This window comes from Barbus barbus, assembly GCF_936440315.1.
Source record: "Barbus barbus genome assembly, chromosome: 20".
Lineage (NCBI taxonomy): Eukaryota > Metazoa > Chordata > Actinopteri > Cypriniformes > Cyprinidae > Barbus > Barbus barbus.
The window spans coordinates 5,353,865-5,372,468 of record NC_136748.1 but is presented as its reverse complement, the minus strand read 5'-3'; the positions used below and the strand labels follow the sequence as shown (position 1 = coordinate 5,372,468).

At 43.0% G+C, this 18,604-nt stretch overlaps 1 protein-coding gene across 1 annotated transcript; it reads right to left on the bottom strand.

Moving 5' to 3' along the window:
• Nucleotides 1-6,082: 6,082 nt before the first annotated feature.
• On the bottom strand, nucleotides 6,083-11,059 carry ccdc197 (coiled-coil domain containing 197). The gene is made up of 9 exons (XM_079443874.1): nucleotides 10,889-11,059; nucleotides 10,760-10,805; nucleotides 9,644-9,820; nucleotides 8,512-8,669; nucleotides 8,305-8,387; nucleotides 8,066-8,235; nucleotides 7,881-7,991; nucleotides 6,413-6,529; nucleotides 6,083-6,344 (listed from the first exon to the last, which is right to left on the bottom strand). Exons 1-9 carry the CDS (start codon nucleotides 10,960-10,962, stop codon nucleotides 6,210-6,212), a joined length of 1,071 nt encoding a protein of 356 aa, XP_079300000.1. The 5' UTR covers nucleotides 10,963-11,059; the 3' UTR covers nucleotides 6,083-6,209.
• Between the last annotated feature and the right edge of the window lie 7,545 nt (nucleotides 11,060-18,604).

Sequence of the window (18,604 nt, the reverse complement as noted above, 5' to 3'; positions counted from 1 at the left end):
TGACACACACAAACCTAAACTAACAGCTTACAACCTAAACTCAAAGGAACAAAACAAACAGAATCAAGGCAGTTGACTAATTATTCAAATTGTCACCTAGGGCATTTATGGTTAACGAATTCGATGCACAGAAATCACAGAAGGTGCATTCTTACTTTAAATTTGGTATGTAGTACTAAAACTCCATACGGACAGAATAATCTCTCTCTGAATTCGATATAAGTCAATAGCCAAAAACAAGATCTATAAATAGATCAAATTACACTGCACAAAGCATTACTTCGAAATCAGGATACTTTAAGCATTTGAAGATACTGATGTAGCACACCAGACCAGGGGCGTCGTAGTTGGGTGAAAAGTGGGACTAAATTACCAGGGCCCCAAGTGGGGGGAGGGCCCCTGAGGAATGAAATTTTATTTTCCTTTAAATATAATTTTAAGATCACAATAAATGTTGTTAACTAATGTAAATGCTAATATTTTGGGTAAATGCATCAGTTGATTGATGTATTAAATGGTGTCCAAGTACATATAGTGTCTGAGGACAGGCACCCTCTCCCTTGCACGAAATGGTTTAGTCCACCTTCACCGGGCTTTATGACTAGGCGCATTTGAAGTGGCGTTCATTCTGCTGAAGCGGCAGACGGCAGTGCTGAACTGTGCAACGGAAGATGATGTCAAAGAAAGCAAAATCCGGTTCTCAGAAAAGAAAAGAGAGGCAGGAAAGAGATAGAAAAAGAAATAAGGGAAAGCAACTGCTAACGGACTTCTTTCCCAAGAAAGGTGAGCCCAAAATGTGAGAGCAAATAGTCTACAAATGAACTCCTGCTGTGGTTACAAAACACTTCAATACCCCCGCGATTATCAGTGCTAATATAACACAACGGCATAACACAAAATTAGAAATTACATGATGCCTTGTTTGCATAGCCTACACCATTTCAATAGTATACTAATTCGAAAACTAAATTAATATTTGTTATTGGACTATAATAGTCTAACTTTGTAGGCTCAATGTCATATAGGTTCATGAGGATATCTGTCATATTAGTAGCAAAAACTACCTGAGATCAACAACGAGTCAGGATAGATTGAACAGCCTTGCCCTTCTCTCCATTGAAAGTCAGTTGGCAAGAAAACTGGACTTTAAGGACCTCATCAAGGATTTTGCCACAAAGAAGACCGTCAGTGGGCACTAACTGGGGTATAAATTTCAGTGTTTAGCACTTTGTGGAAGTTTTTTTTGCCCCTTATTAATGGAAATTGACAAGCGAGTTAAGTTTTTTTTAATCTTTCATTGTAAATTAAGTATTTTGTAAATTAAGCATTAAAAAGCTGTTCTCTTCAGCCAAATGAAGAAGTGTTTCAATTTTCATGCATGCCTATAATGTTAGGCTACCTTTGGTGGCATCTACTGTTAGCTTTCAAGCATTCTGCAAATAAAACAGAAATTCAGAGAAGTTGTGTAATAAGGCTTTTTTTGTTATACATACTGGGTGGTGATGGCGCAGTGGATAAGACACATGCCTTTGGGGTGAGAGACCCGGGTTCGAATCCACTGTGAGACACCAATGTGTCCCTGAGCAAGACACTTAACCCCCTAGTTGCTCCAGAGGCGTGCGACCTCTGACATATATAGCAATTGTAAGTCGCTTTGGATAAAAGCGTCAGCTAAATGAATAAATGTAAATGTAAACATATAAGAGTTCTTAGATTAGTAGTTGTAGGTAGTTGTGAACCTCGAGCTTACGGGGGCCCATGGCCACTGCTTGTGCATAGGGCCCAGAATTTGGTGCTACGCCCCTGCACCAGACTGACAAGCCGCGTTGGAGCACAAGGTACGCTGGCATGGCGCACACACACACTCTGAGCTCGAGGCCTCAAATGCAGCCGGCAAATCAGCGGATTGGCAGACATGATGACGTCATAACGATGACTGACAGTCTGGTCAGCCAATAAACACAGACCTAAGAATGAGTAAGAAATAACACAGAAATGGGGAGTAAGAAAAAAAACAGAATATACACAAGTAAAAACTAAATATACACGAAGCACACGTGGAACGTAACATATCACCTGAATGTATTTTAGAATTTTTGTCTAGTGTACATCTGAAATGTCTTTTATAACCTTTTGTTAATTGTATACCTTATATAATTTATTCAGAGATCACCATGAAAAAAGCTTTGATGCTGGCATGGTGTTAAAAAGTGAATAAATAAATAATTGTGTGTATGTGTATATATATATATTAGGGGTGTAACGGTTCACAAAATTCACGGTTGGATTCGATACTACACAGTGGTGTCACGGTTCAGTACATTTTCGATATGGGGGGGCGGGGCAATTGGTTACATCGCAATGTTGGAAATATTTTTGTTTTAAACCAAGAAGGCGAGCCAATTGATATCACACAAGCACGCATTTGCACATATGCAAACTTTGTGCAAGATTTATGCCTGTGAACGTCTTAATCTCAGTCAATTCACTATAGAAAGTGAAAGTAAAAACGGAATGGCGGAGCTTTCTGCATCTGACGCCGCTTATTCTCTCAGAGATGACGAGAGACAAATCTACTTCAGCATATGCTGATAACTATAGCCTATAGCTGTTTTCATTTATTATTTATTTCATTATATTCCTCTTGTGGCCCGTACATACTGAAAAAAAAAGAAAGAAAAACGTATTGTGTCGTTGAGCGCAGTGCCACTGAGAACATTATATTTCACACACTTTAAGCTCTTTTATTTTCCAAACGTAATAGGATTAGTCCAACGAATCGTTCGGTTTGTAATGCCTACCGAACCGAAAGCCTCGTACCAAACGGTTGAATACGAATATGCATATCGTTACACCCCTAATATATATATATATATATATATATATTATACAGTAGGGCAAATAAGTATTTGATACGCTGTAAGTGGGAAAACTTGAAAAATCGGCAAAGAATGGAGAGATCTGTAATTTTCATCGTAGGTACACCTCAACTGTGAGAGAATAATTTAAAAAAATTAAATCCAGAAAATGACATTGTATGATTTTTGAATAATTAATTTCCATTTTATTGCATGAAATAAGTATTTGATACAATAGAAAAATAGAACTTAATATTTGGTACAGAAACCGGTTTACAATTACAGAGGTCAGACGTTTCCTGTAGTTCTTGACCAGGTTTGCACACACTGCAGCAGGGATTTTGGCCCACTCCTCCATACAGGTCTTCTCCAGATCTTTCTGGTTTTAGGGCTGTCGCTGGGCAACACAGAGTTTCAGCTCCCTCCATAGATTTTCTATTGGGTTCAGGTCTGGAGACTGGCTAGGCCACTCCAGGACCTTGAAATGCTTCTTACGGAGCCACTCCTTAGTTGCCCTTGCTGTGTGTTTGGGGTCATTGTCATGCTGGAAGACCCAGCCACGACCTATCTTCAATGCTTTCACTGAGGGAAGGAGGTTGTTGCCCAAAATCTCGCGATACATGGCCCCATCCATCCTCCCCTCAATACGGTGCAGTCCTCCTGTCCCCTTTTGCATGATGTTTCCACCCCCATGCTTCACGGTTGGGATGGTGTTCTTGGGATTGTACTCATCCTCGTTCCTCCAAACATGGCTTGTGGAGTTTATACCAAAAAGTTCTATTTTGGTCTCATGTGACCACATGACCTTCTCCCATGCCTCCTCTGGATCATCCAGATGGTCTTTGGCAAACTTCAGATGGGCCTGGACATGTGCTGGCTTGAGCAGGGGGACCTTGCGCGCGCTGCAGGATTTTAATCCATGACGCTGTGTGTTACTAATGGTAACCGTCGAGACTATGGTCCCAGCTCTCTTCAGGTCATTGACCAGGTCCTCCCGTGTTCTAGGCTGATCCCTCACCTTTCTCAGGAACATTCATACTCCATGAGGCGAGATCTTGCATGGAGCCCCAGTAGGAGGGAGCTTGACCAGTCATCTTGAATTTCTTCCATTTTCTAATAATTGCAGCAACAGTTGTTGCCTTCTCACCAAGCTGTTTGCCTATTGTCCTGTAGCCCATCCCAGCCTTGTGCAGGTCTACAATTTTGTCCCTAGTGTCCTTAGACAGCTCTTTGGTCTTGCCCATAGTGGAGAGGTTGGAGTCTGATTGATTGAGTGTGTGAACAGGTGTCTTTTATACAGGTAATGAGTTCAAACAGGTGCAGTTTGAAATCATTAGTTGTTCATAAGTACATTTAAGAAGATTTTTGGTGCATATGGAAAAGACTCTGTGAAGTTCTGTGAAGGACAAAAGCACACTCCAGGTATTGAGTGGAGGATAGGAGGGCTTCTTAAAGACAACCTAACAGGCCTGTGAGAGCCAGAATTCTTGCTGGTTGGTAGGTGATCAAATATTTATTTAATGCAATAAAATGGAAATTAATTATTCAAAAATCATACAATGTGATTTTCTGGATTTTTTTTTAAATATTCTGTCTCTCACAGTTGAGGTGTGCCTACGATGAAAATTACAGATCTCTCCATTCTTTGTAAGTGGGAAAACTTGAAAAATCGGCAGTGTATCAAATACTTATTTGCCCTACTGTAGATAGATAGATAGATAGATAGATAGATAGATAGATAGATGGATAGATGAGTGTTATATATACATATGTAAAAAAAAAAGTTGCATATCATTGCTCTTTTGTTGATTTTGATTGCTTCTATTGCCCTCATTTGTAAGTGGCTTTGGATAAAAGCGTCTGCCAAATGACTAAATGTGAATGTGTCTCTGTCTGGGCTCCAGGTTCCTCGCACATCTGAGATATATGTCCACCGCAGCGGACACACCGCCCGTGCCGAAAGAGCGAGGCCCTGCCTGTGCTCCCCGTGCAGAGCCACTGCATGAGCACCATCAAGGTACCATCACAACAATAACCATAACCATAACAGCACAGCTCTAACGATAGACACATCACTGAGCGTTAGTTTGTCCTTCGCTGAGAGCCAATCAGAATCCAGAGCTCCTGCATTTAAAGTGACAGGATAAAACTGCAGTGCAATTATAGTAAATAGAGCCTCTTGTCTGCTGGTGTGGATGCTGATAGAGTTATTTTTATGGTTATCGTTCTTGGTGTGAACAAACTGTATAAAGTGAACCTCACTGGAGGAAATCACGTCTGTATTTCAGTAATCTCTGGGATCAGATCATATAAATACACAGAATGCTGAATAGGATATTCCAGAATCTCACACAAGTTCAAATGAAGATCTGGGGATAAGCTCCTCGTCCTGTATTCTAGTCAGTTGTGCTGGTTAGGTTCTCTTAGGGAATTAGATTATACCGCAAAGTGTTTTTATCTGAAACACACTTTAAAAACCTGATTTATGTTTTTAAATGGCTCTTTAATACTATTTTAACTTGTTCCTCGTCATGAAAATAGCAGAGGAAGATGACATGATGTTAAAACACCAGCCACGATATGAACATGCTTTTATACACGTCTGTCACAGCGCAAATGAAGACCAAAATACCCCACGCAGATAGGGAAACTGCAGCTGCCCCTCGCCCCGGCCGAGCCTGAGCCCGACACACTCCAGTGCTGACCGCAGCCTTTCGTTACTGTTTAAATGCATTGATGAAATGCGGCTTTGCTTTGGGTGGGACGTTTAAAGGATTGTGACAGAAAGCAGGCAGTGTTTCTCAACGCTGATCCTCAGATCTGATCTTATCGCCTGTGCTCCTGGAGTATCTCCAGGAACGGGGCTGGGAAACGCTGGTTTATGGCACATCTAGTGATATCGCTCTGTCAGTTTTCTATCATGTCAGTGACTTATCTATAGTGCTTTCTATTATCAGCACACAGTTCACCTGTAAATGATTGCCATTAAAAATTTAGTGCAAACACAGACCTGATTATTTATAATGAACTAGAGAACTTTACTGTTGCATTGATACGTTCTAAAGTGAAAAAATAAAGTGAACTTGTAGAAATGAGCTTCAGAGTGATTCAAATGAAACATCACACTGTCTTTATTAAATCTTATTGAAATGATTTTATAGGGTGACTGATAAGCCAGTTATTTTTTTATGTTGAAGAATAAAAACATTTGAACAGGAGTGTTTGATGAACTCTTTAATGTTTAACTCTTATTCATTCATCCAGAGCACTTCTGATGAGTTGAGTGTGTGTGATCAGAAGCATTAGTGTGAGCAGATTTAATGAGCTGAATGTGTGTGTACTGCTGGAGATCTATGGACGCGTCTGGAGAGCGGTCAGCGCTCCGCTCCTGCTCTTCTTCTGTGTTGTTCTCTTGACCGTCGCAATGCTGCTGTCCATCAGTCTCATGGCTCTCCTCTCCAGGTCTGCTTTCTCCACCATGAATTCCTTTGAAGACAGAGAAGTTCTTGACTGAGTTTCTGATCATGTGCTGCAGGACAACTCTAATCAATCACCTTTATCATGTCCATCATGGTGTGTGTGTCCATGAGGTCCAGAGCTCCGTAGTGACCCAGGTGACACTGCTCCGCAACGCTCTTCACTGCGATCAAGATGTTCCCGAGCTCCTTCACCTACCAAACACAGACCACAGGATCAACAGAAAAGAAGACTCAACCATCCCTGATTAATGACTAGTGGCAAGTAAACAACTCGTTTCATTCGTTCTGCTGTTTTGATTCACAGAAAGTGGATGTGATTCAGACTCTGACAACATGCTGTTAAACCTGTTACTCAAGACGAAAATTTGAACTAGAACTAGATCTCCAGCATTCAGCCTGCCAGAACAGAATAAACAGAGTTGGATTTATTCTTGATTCAGTTTGCATGTTAAAACACCTTAATGGTGGATTTGTTTCATCTTTTGTCTTCTACAGATGTTAACTGATGTACTGGAGTGGTGTGGATTACTTGTGGATTATTGTGAAGTTTTTATCAGCTGTTTGGACTCTCATTCTGATGGCACCCATTCACTGCAGAGCATCCATTTCTGAGACACTGATGCAATAACACATTTCTACAAATCTGGGCCCGTGTTCACAAAACATTTTCAGGCTTAAAGTAGCTCATAACTTGCCGATTTAAGAGAAAATCTTAAAAATAATGCGTGTGTCAGTCCTAATTTTTTGATCTAAGAGTATTTTACCACTAAAACTAGCTCCTAAATCTGTGAACGGTTAGGAGCAGTGAAGATTGCCAGCAACAGCTAAAGTAGCTGTTGCTGGGAATCTGCCTCAGAAGGTAATTTTAGAAACATTTGACGATAATGAGCTTTTATAAAGTATCACCTTTGGTTTTGGAGGTTACCCCAACTCCAGATTTTCCTTTGATTTATATCCTTGTTTTCATTAACCAGCTGGACAAGAAGTAACATTCTTGTGTCCAGTTTGGTTTTCTTTTACATTTGCATATCTTACTATCAGCAGTGTTTATTCTACTCTGTTAATTAAAAGGCTGTTTATATGCATATTCACTAATTATGAGAAACACACATGTAAGGTTGAGGTTGACAATTATCTGAACATATACTTGTTTAATTGACACTTATCCTGCATTTTAAAATCTTTATTTGAATGTGTCAATTAACATTTTTATTTTTAAACATTTATTTGAATATGGCAACATAATATGGCACTCTACAATATTTATATGAATAACTCTCTGATCTATCAGCCAATCACTGTGTGCATAGTTAATAACCTTGATGACATCCTCCATGGCAACGAGGTAAACCCCGCCCCCTTAATCTGAGTTTAACATTTCTCTCTATTCCTTAGTAAAAGTTTGGCTCAGCAGCTTTGTGAATAGGTTTTAAGAGAAAACTCTTTTACTGCTATTTAGGAGAACGTTTAGTGGTGAGATTAAATGTTTTTTGAATACGGGCCCTGATGAAGAAACAGACTCAGGTGAGGGTTTCCAGCACACCTGGTCTCTGGACTGGCCCAGGTGCATGTGGAGCATCATCTCCAGCTGTTTGTTCTTCTCCTTCAGTTGATCCAGCTGCATCTGCCGCTCCGACAGCTCCTGGTTTGTCATCTGCCTTAACAACAGAAACACGTCAACAACACTTCAGTCTGAACGTCTCTGTATTCTCATCACTGATCACGCACCAGTTTGAAGGTGCTGTGCTGCTGTCTGCGGGTCTCCAGGCGGCTCTGGCTGCACTTCATCTGCTCCGTCAGGCGGGATAACTGCTGCAGGAGGTCCTGTCGGCTGACAGTCAGCGTCTCGTAGCGTCTGATGATCGGTGTCACCAGGTCTGTCCCGTAGCCCAGATACTCTACAACACATGAGACACTGAGACTCCAGAGAAAAGTCCTGAAGAGGCACTGTGTTCAGATGCTCTTACTGTCTGGAAGTAAATCCAGAGTCTTCATCAGGAACTCCTCAAATTTCTTGTATTTGTTCACTCGCTCTTGTAAATACAGGCGCCTGGTGAATGGAGTAATACACATCTGAACTATAACACTTTGGAATGGGAATAACTTTGGTTTATGTGTGGATTTTGTTCTGTACTCATAATAGCAGGAGTCTGTAAACAGTCTGAGACAGTTACCTGGCTTGTAAATCCTGGAGTTGTTTGGAGAGTTCTTCTTTCTCCTTTTCCTTCACTTCATTCTGCTGTCTCTCCATCTGGAACTTCTTCAGCGCACGCCGGCGTTTCACCTCGTTCTCCTCCACAAACTTCTCAAATTTTGCTGCCCTGTGTTTCGTCTGTGATAGGAATAATTTCAGCACTCATAACACATTGTTGATGGATCATATAAGTGTGAGAGATCACTGAGTGCAGGGATTCACAAACGTTTATGTCTGTTGAACCCCTTTGTACTGTAATATATACATGGGTCATATAAAATAATGTGAAGATGTTATTATAGTGGTTAATACTTCTGTAGGCTGCAGTGAAAAACAATCATTGCAATGTTTTATTCCTTCTTTCGTTGTTTGTATATCAGTGTAGTATATGTCGTATGATCAGTGTTTAGCACAAGCGTTCAGTGAAACGAGTCTCAGGACATGAGTGTCCTTTGCATTCAGAAACACCTCCAATGAACCATATATGGTGACAAAACCTCCTTTATTATCGAAGTCATGGCAAAGAAAGCAGACTGAAGCCATTCTGTACTCTCTTTGATGGTGTTAAACATGTGTTAGGTGGATGGGAACATGCATGGAAATTATATGCAGATGAGGTGATGCATAGTAAAACTAGACGTTGTAAGCTCCATATATGGTGATTTCTGGGATGAGATGGGGTGGAGATGCAGGCGCACACAATCTTCCCCTTTTTAATGTTTGTGCATGTTCTGGCATACGCATTCTTTTATAAATCTGAAACCTTTTGTGTGTACGCAAAACCTTGCTTTTGTGTACACACACTTTTAGGATGAAATCTACAGAGAGTTTTATAAATGAGGCCTCATTGTCTCATATTTTAGAGCAGTCAGTGCAATTTATTAAAGAAATTAAATTTGTATTTGAGGGTGTGTTTGACAATATTTAGATGTAACCCCCTTTGTAATCGTGATAATTTTCATAAGTAACTAATCTAATTACATGTTTTCCTCTCAGTAACTGTAACAGATTACAGCTACATTTTTGTAATTAAATGAGGTAATTCTGTTACACTGTGTTTGGTTGTGAGAGCAGCAGCTGATGCTCTGAGTGTAGTGTGCTGTGGTCTTCACCTCCGTCTGTCTCTGCTGGAGCTGGGCTCGTCTCCGCTGGAGGATCCTCATGCTCCCCTGCACCTCCCGCCGTGTCTCCTTCAGCCGTTCCTCCAGCGCCTCCACCTCGCTGTGCTTCTGCAGCACTAGTGTGGTCTGCAGCGTGTGCACGCCGCTCGCCAGAATCCCGGTGGAGGACTAGCATTCACAATACATCTGCTCACTTAGCCACTTACAGATCAGGACAATAGAAGCAATCAAAACCAACTAAAGAGCCATGATATGCAAGTGCTGTGACACGTCTCAGTTAGCTTAACACAGTACACATAGCAAGGTTTTTAAAAAATATAATTATATAATAAAAAGATAAAAATAGAATATAAAAATAATAAGGATAGCTAGCGTTACAGGCCTTTTTTTTAAAGAAAACAAGCAGTTAGAAAACAAATAGAGTGCAATTCCTAAAGGGTAAAGTGATTTTTTTTTTAAATAAAAAGAGAAAACAAACAGATAAAATAGAGTTAGAATAGAGGGTGCTAGAGTTAGAGGGTCAAATAAAGATGGAAGAGATGTGTTTTTAGCCAATTCTTTAAGATGGATAAGGACTCACACACCTGAGAGACACACACACCTGACACACGCACACGCACACACACACACACACTTGACACACACCTGAGACAGACACACACACACACATGTTGGTTTTTGTGGTTTATGGGGACTTTCCATAGGCGTAATGGTTTTTATACTGAACAAACTGTGTGTGCTATTGCCCTACACCAACCCTACACCTAAACTTAGCCCTCACAGGAGACTTTGTGCATTTTTAGATTTTCAAAAAAACACACTATATAGTATGCTTTTTTAAGCCTTTTGAATTACGGGGACATAGGCAGTGTCCTCATAAACCACCTTCATATTGTAATACCTCTGTCATACCCATGTCATTATACAAATTTGTGCCCTCATAAACCACATAAACGCACACACACACCTGAGACACACACACCTGACACACGCACACGCACACACACACACTTGACACACACCTGAGACAGACAGACACACACACACACACACACACACCTGAGACGCGCACACACACCTGATCTACAGCTCAGCTGATTGCCTCACCTCTGTGATCACAGGGATGTGCTTTAGCTGCTCATCGATCTTCTCTCTGTCATTGAGGAAAACAGCAGAGAACAACAAGCATCAGTGAGAGTGAAGGAGCTCATAAACACGATGTAGCGACAGCTGTACCTGTGCTCTTCGATCTGCGTCACAAACACGTTCCTCTTTTTGTTTTCGACTCTCAGCTTCAGAAGCGAATCCATGCGTGCTGCTGTTTATTGCTCTTCCAGTCGCTCGGAAACTGCAGGAAACACAACTCAAGTCTGAGGACTAGGACGCCCGCTGTTGTCATAGTAACTCAGCGGAAGTGTTCGTTGTCGTTTCCTGTCGCTGCCGAGTCTACAGGCTGCTGTATCATTTCTTAACCCTCTATTGCATGCATTAGCCTATGTTCTAACCACGAAATGTAAAAAAAATAAAAAATAAATAAATAAATTTTATCACATGAAAAAACTTAAATTATACAAATCAAAACAGATTTTGAAACCGTTGCCAGTCAGCAAATTTCCTTTGGCATGGATCTGGCATGGATCTGCTTTCGGTTCCAAAATCAGAGGATACTTTCAGGGTATGTAAGTAACCATAGTAACTTGCTCTCTGAAGATAACCTGCTCCGGAGCAGGTTATGTTCCAGGGTTAGTTTACTTCAGAGCCATCAGCACATGCGTGACCTACTGACCAGCCTTCAGTGGGCCTGACAGAACACAACATTATATAATATTACAATATATTTATGTAATATAGCCTACTATATATATATATATATATATATATATATATAGCTATATATAATGTAAATACATACATACATATACATACATATATATATGTATATAGTTGTAACAAAACTTAGTTTTCCCTGTTCTGTTCAGTTAATCATCATTTAGTTCATTCACCTGTGTTTATTAATCATTGTTCACCTGTTGACCCTCATTATCTGCTCTTTATAAGTTCCTGCCTTTTGAGTTTGTCGGTGATTGTTTATGTCAAGTGTTGGTGCTACCTTCCTGAGATCTTCCTTGCTTCTTATTCTTGAATTATATATTAAAAGACTGTTTAATGATTCTCCGTCATCCTCATGCCCTTGTTCAGCAACAATCGTTGTATGATATGTTAATTATAAAGTGCTAATATAAGTAATAAATAATGGAATATTCCAATATGGTTATTATATTTATTTTATTGGCATATTTAACAGTTATCTGTATACATTATAAAACACTATTATGACAAGGTAATGTTTAATTTATTATATTTTATATATTTATTACATTTTATATGATCATCTCACACATGGAGCAGCTTTTTCTATAATGTATTTCTATAATAAAAATACATATCTGATATGACTTAAATTATCATCAAACAAACAATATAATTCATATTCTCAAGGATTAAAGATTAAACAGAAAAAAAGATAAATGATTGCACAACCATCATTTAGGTGGCGACATGCACTGAGCATGTAAATGACCAATGAACCAAAGAAGAAGAAAGAAACAGCATGGTATGCAGTGTCCGTTTCCATAGTGACTCGTCGATTCATCGCTCTGTTGAGAATGTCTTGAGTATTCACCAGGAACATACTCTGGGTTGAATGAATTTACTCCCGGACGCATTTTTGGAACCACATTCCTCGAGTAAGCAAGGTTTGAGGTTAATCAAGCCAAAGTTCAGAGTTTAGCTGAAGATAAGTTAACTGTGCTTTCTGGAATACACCCCTGGTCCATATCTTTTTAGCCAGAACTGAACCAAAACAGTGCCATAACCCAACATAGAGTGAGCCAAATAATAAAAAAAGACGTGGCTGATATATGGACCTTATATGGTATTCTTATATGGCTGAGTTCTGGCTGACAGCCCTTATGTGGCCCACATGTGGGCTGATACACCAAAAGCCATTATTCAACCATATTTACACCACACCTATCTTTTTAATTTAAAATACCCATTACACAGTAAATCTTAAACAAAAAAATGGATTCACACTCATTTTTTAAAAAAGTTTATAGTATTTTAATAACAGAATTACAATACAGAACATAACATAACAGAAGTGTGCTATTTTGTAAATGTCAGATGTCACTAATCCATTGCTTTCTCCTCGTCTCGTGTCAGTGTTGATCATGTTGTGTGTAGGTGCTTGTGGGCGTGATCTGCCCATCACCGCTGATTTGTCTCGGCTGTGTCTCGTTTGCAGCACCTGCTGCAGCTCATCATCTCAGCTACTTATACTCACCAGTTTTTCTATCCGTTGCCAGATCGTTGTTGATGTCTTCCAGTGTGGTCACCTGTTTCCCGTTCCTGTTGGCGTTCTCTGTTCCGGATCACTCAGCACTCACGGATTATCTCTTCACTTCGGCCATCTGTGTGTCCATCAAGGTTCCTGCGTCAATCACCATCATCCTGTGTTTCCACCTGTGTTTCTGTCTGGCTTTTAATAAAGCTCTCGTTTCCCTCGCTACTGCTTCCTGATCCTTTTTACGACGTGAAAGAACGATCTGGCCTTCGCTATGGAAGCAGCGAGGGCGTCATCCGACTCCGGGAAGGAGTTTTTTAGACTGAGCACCCACAGGATGGATGCACAGGAGGCGAGTCTGAATAACACGGGCCGTGCTATTCAGGCTCTAGTGGCCCAGGTGTCCGAGCTCACCCAGCAATTCCAACATCTGCGAGCCCCCACTGTGCCACCCACGCCGCCGGCTCCTCCTACCCCACCTGAGACCCTTTTCCAGTCAGAGCCGCGTCTACCTGTTCCCGAGCTCTATTCAGGGGAGCCCAGGTACTGTAGAGCCTTTCTGACTCGATGCTCCATGCACTTTGCTCTGCAACCACGGAGATTCGGGGCAGAGCAGAGTAAGGTGGCGTTTGTACTGACGCTACTGACTGGAAGAGCGGCATTATGGGGGACTGCGGTGTGGGAGAACCAGGATCCATGCTGCGCCTCGTTCCAGGTACTATCTGAAGAAATGAAGCGAGTATTCGATCGTGCCGTCGCTGGGAGGGAGGCGGCCAGGATGCTCGCCGATCTCCGTCAGGGTGAGAGATCAGTTTCGGATTATTCCATCGAGTTCCGGACCCTGGCGGCAGAGTGTCGCTGGAACGAGGAGGCACAGTGGGACGTGTTCCTGCATGGACTGGCTGACCGCATCCAAAGGGAGATCTACGTCCTGGACCTCCCCACTACACTCAATGGGCTCGTTGAGCTGGCACTTAGGGTTGACGCACGGCTCAATAGAGTGGAGCAACGCGCCCCTGCCAACCGAGCCCCTGGAAGAGCGGCGAGTCCGTGGTTCAGCGACGGGGACGTGGTCAGCCCCACCTACGATCACGAACCCATGCAGGTAGGGCGGGCTCGGCTTTCCCGGGAGGAGAGGGAAAGGCGGAGATCCCAGAGCCTTTGCCTACACTGTGGAGGAGGCGGGATACTATCGGGTGGAATCTCCGCCGAGATGACCTCATCACCTTCATTGACCCTCCTTCCGGTGAAACTGAGATGGACTACACATTCACGGGACTGTCGGGCACTACTGGACTCTGGGGCAGAGGGTAATTTCTTGGACCATACTTTTGCACTTGAACTCCAGATCCCACAAGATTTCCGTTCACGCCCTCGACGGCCATGCATTAACCACCATTTCGTTTACCTCTGGACCCGTCACCCTCATCACGTCAGGCAATCACACCGAAACCATCTCATTTTTGATCATGGACTCCCCCCTCGCACCTGTTGTCCTCGGTCACCCCTGGCTCATCCGTCACAATCCGAGAATAGACTGGCAGCAGAGATCCATTATAGCTTGGAGCACTAATTGTTATGAGTCCTGTCTTATGTCTGCCTGTCCGTCTGTTTCTGTTTTTCAGGAGGAGGCAGTGGATTTGTCTAACATGCCCGCAGAGTACCAGGACCTGAGGGAAGTGTTCAGTAAGTCTCGAGCAGCTTCTCTTCCTCCGCATCGTCCTTACGACTGTGCTATAGATTTACTGCCAGGTACGTCTCTGCCGAAAGGCAAGTTATATTCGCTTTCTGTACCAGAGAGGGAGGCTATGGAGAAATATATTTCTGATTCTCTAGCATCCAAGTTCATCCGCCCTTCCTCTTCTCCAGCGGGGGCGGGATTCTTTTTTGTGGGGAAGAAGGACGGGTCTCTGCGTCCTTGTATTGACTACCGGGGGTTGAATAACATGACGGTAAAGAATACTTATCCTTTGCCGTTGATGTCTTCAGCCTTCGAGAGGTTGCAGGGAGCGTCTATTTTCACAAAACTGGATTTACGTAATGCCTATCATTTGGTTCGCATAAGGAAGGGGGATGAGTGGAAGACTGCCTTTAACACCCCCAGGGGGCACTTTGAATATTTGGTCATGCCCTTCGGGCTTTCCAACTCCCCGGCGGTCTTCCAAGCACTCGTCAATGACGTGCTGCGAGATATGGTTGATCAATTCATATATGTCTACCTGGATGACATATTGATTTTTTTCTTCTTCTCTCCAGGAACATGTGCAGCACGTCCGCCGAGTGCTTCAGAGGTTGCTAGAGAATGGGCTTTTTGTCAAGGCAGAGAAATGCGCTTTTCATGCACACTCCGTTCCTTTTCTAGGGTACATTGTCTCGTCTGAGGGAGTGCGCATGGATCCTGAAACGGTTAAGGCTGTGGTGGATTGGCCAAGTCTAGATTCCCGTAAAGCCCTACAGAGGTTTCTGGGGTTCGCCAATTTCTACCGGCGTTTTATTTGCAATTTCAGCCAACTAGCCACGCCTCTGACTGCCTTGACCTCCCCCAGAACTACGTTCAGGTGGTCTAACACAGCCTCGGCTGTGTTTACCAAACTGAAGGGCCGCTTTGTTTCAGCCCTTATCCTCATAGCCCCTGATTCATCACGTCAGTTTGTGGTGGAGGTCGACGCATCGGAGGTGGGGGTAGGTGCAGTGCTTTCCCAGCGTTCTTCCGCAGACGACAAGATGCATCCCTGAGCGTTTTTTTCCCATCGCTTATCACCTGCCGAACGTAATTACGACATTGGTAACAGGGAGTTGTTGGCAGTCAAGTTAGCGTTGGAGGAATGGCGTCACTGGTTACAAGGGTCAGGGGTACCTTTTATCGTCTGGACCGATCACAAGAATCTGGAATATATCAGAACTGCCAAAAGATTGAACTCCAGGCAGGCTCGGTGGGCACTTTTTTTCGGTCGTTTTGATTTTTCCCTCTCGTACCGCCCGGGTTCTAAGAACATCAAACCCGACTCTTTATCACGTATTTTAGCTCCGTGATAAAGAGTCATTTAGCTCGCTCCGAACGCCCGTCCACTCCCGAGTGCATTTTACCCGAGAACCTTTTTGTCTCCACACTCACATGGGAGATCGAATCGAAGGTCAGAACGGCCTTAGAAGGGGTAACGCCTCCGTCCGGGTGCCCACCGAATCGGTTATTCGTGCCGGAGGGATTACGGTCCAGCGTTATTCAATGGGGACATTGTTCCAACGTGGCTTGTCATCCAGGAGTCAATCGCACCAATTTTTTGGTCAAGCAACGATTCTGGTGGCCACTTATGGCTCGCGACATTCGCAGTTTTGTTTTGGCTTGCTCGGTTTGTGCCACTGGTAAGACTTCCAATCGACCCCCAGATGGGCTACTTCAACCGCTGCCTGTCCCTTCTAGACCCTGGTCCCATATTGCGCTAGATTTTATTACCGCCCTCCCGCCTTCCCAGGGCAACACAGTCGTTTTGACCGTGGTGGACCGATTCTCGAAGGCGGCCCATTTCATTCCCTTGCCCAAATTACCCTCAGCCAAGGAGACAGCGTTGACAGTCGTAAACCACGTCTTTCGCTTACATGGCCTCCCGATAGACGTGGTTTCCGACAGGGGACCCCAGTTTGTGTCCAAATTTTGGCGAGAATTCTGTAAGTTGCTGGGAGCGACTGTCAGTCTTTCCTCAGGGTTTCATCCCCAGAGCAATGGCCAAACCGAGAGAGCCAACCAAGATTTGGAGAGGGTGTTGCGATGTTTGGTCTCCAAGAATCCTTCCTCCTGGAGCCAACAACTGTCAATGGTGGAGTACGCCCACAATGCATTACCAGTGTCGTCCACGGGCCTATCTCCGTTTGAATGTAGTTTAGGTTACCAGCCACCCATTTTTCCCAGTACGGAATCCGAAGTCGCGGTCCCCTCCGCTCACGCCTTTGTCCAGAGGTGTCACAGCACTTGGACTAGAGCCCGTGAGACTCTACTCCATGTGAGGGCGCGCACCAAGGCTAAAGCCGATCGCCACCGGTCTAAGCCTCCCGTTTACGTCGTTGGTCAAAAAGTGTGGCTTTCTACCAAGAACATTCCTCTCCGCTCCGTTTCTAATAAACTGGCTCCCAAATTCATTGGCCCATTCACTGTCACCAAAATCATTAGTCCGGTGGCAGTCCGCCTCAACCTCCCTCCGGTGTACAGGAGGATTCATTCCGTCTTTCACGTATCCAAAATTAAACCCGTGTTTCACTCCCCCATTAATCCGCCAGCCCCGGCTCCCCCCCCGCCGCGACTCGTAGACGGGGAACCCACATTTTCGGTCAACCGTATTCTGGACTCTAGACGGAGGGGACGCGGATTTCAGTACTTGGTGGACTGGGAGGGTTACGGTCCGGAGGAGAGAAGTTGGGTGCCTGCGAGAGACATACTGGATCACTCTCTCATCGATGATTACAATCGACAGGTAAGCGAACCTGGGAGCGCCAGGAGGCGCTCCTAGGGGGAGGGGTACTGTCACGGTTTACTAATCCATTGCTTTCTCCTCGTCTCGTGTCAGTGTTGTCATGTTGTGTGTAGGTGCTTGTGGGCGTGACCTGCCCATCACCGCTGATTTGTCTCGACTGTGTCTCGTTTGCAGCACCTGCTGCAGCTCATCATCTCAGCTACTTATACTCACCAGTTCTTCTATCCGTTGCCAGATCGTTGTTGATGTCTTCCAGTGTGGTCACCTGTTTCCCGTTCCTGTTGGCGTTCTCTGTTCCGGATCACTCAGCACTCACGGATTATCTCTTCACTTCGGCCATCTGTGTGTCCATCAAGGTTCCTGCGTCAATCACCATCATCCTGTGTTTCCACCTGTGTTTCTGTCTGGCTTTTAATAAAGCTCTCGTTTCCCTCCCTACTGCTTCCTGATCCTTTTTACGACGTGACAATAAATGTGCAAAAATGTATACTTTTAGTAAGTCTCGCCAGTGTTTCACACCCACAGTCAGGAAAAAGAAGAGGAAAAAAGAACATTAGTATATCATGATTAGTATCATACATTAGATATTATTTGAAGACAAGCACATAAATCACTGTAAATCAGCAGCACTGCACACATTCTTTTCTACCACCCAAGACATGAGTGCTGCTGTGAAGTCCCTTTTTAAATTTGAATTTTCTAAAAAAAATTTTTAGCTACTTTAATAACAGGCTATTTTTAGACATAATAATGATAATATACATAATATTAATGAAAACATTAGGGGTGTAATGGTACCTCAGTTTTGAAGTCACAGTTTCAAACATTTTTGGTACAGCAGGGGTAGAAAACATACAATTGTTTTTTTGTTTTGTTTTGTTTTTATAAACAGTGGTTTACTGCACAATTTGTGTCTCTGCCTTTAAATAAACTCAATTATAATTACAATTTTCTTAAGGATAAAAAAAATCTATCTCAGCTAATGCTATACAATAGGGTGCCCTATTAGAGAACATTACTAAAATATTTAAGACTGCAATTAACAACTGAGCCAAATCTATTAAATTCAAATATTTTAGATACAATGACCAACACTACAAAAGAAAAAGAAGGAAAAAAGTATACAAACATATAATTTCC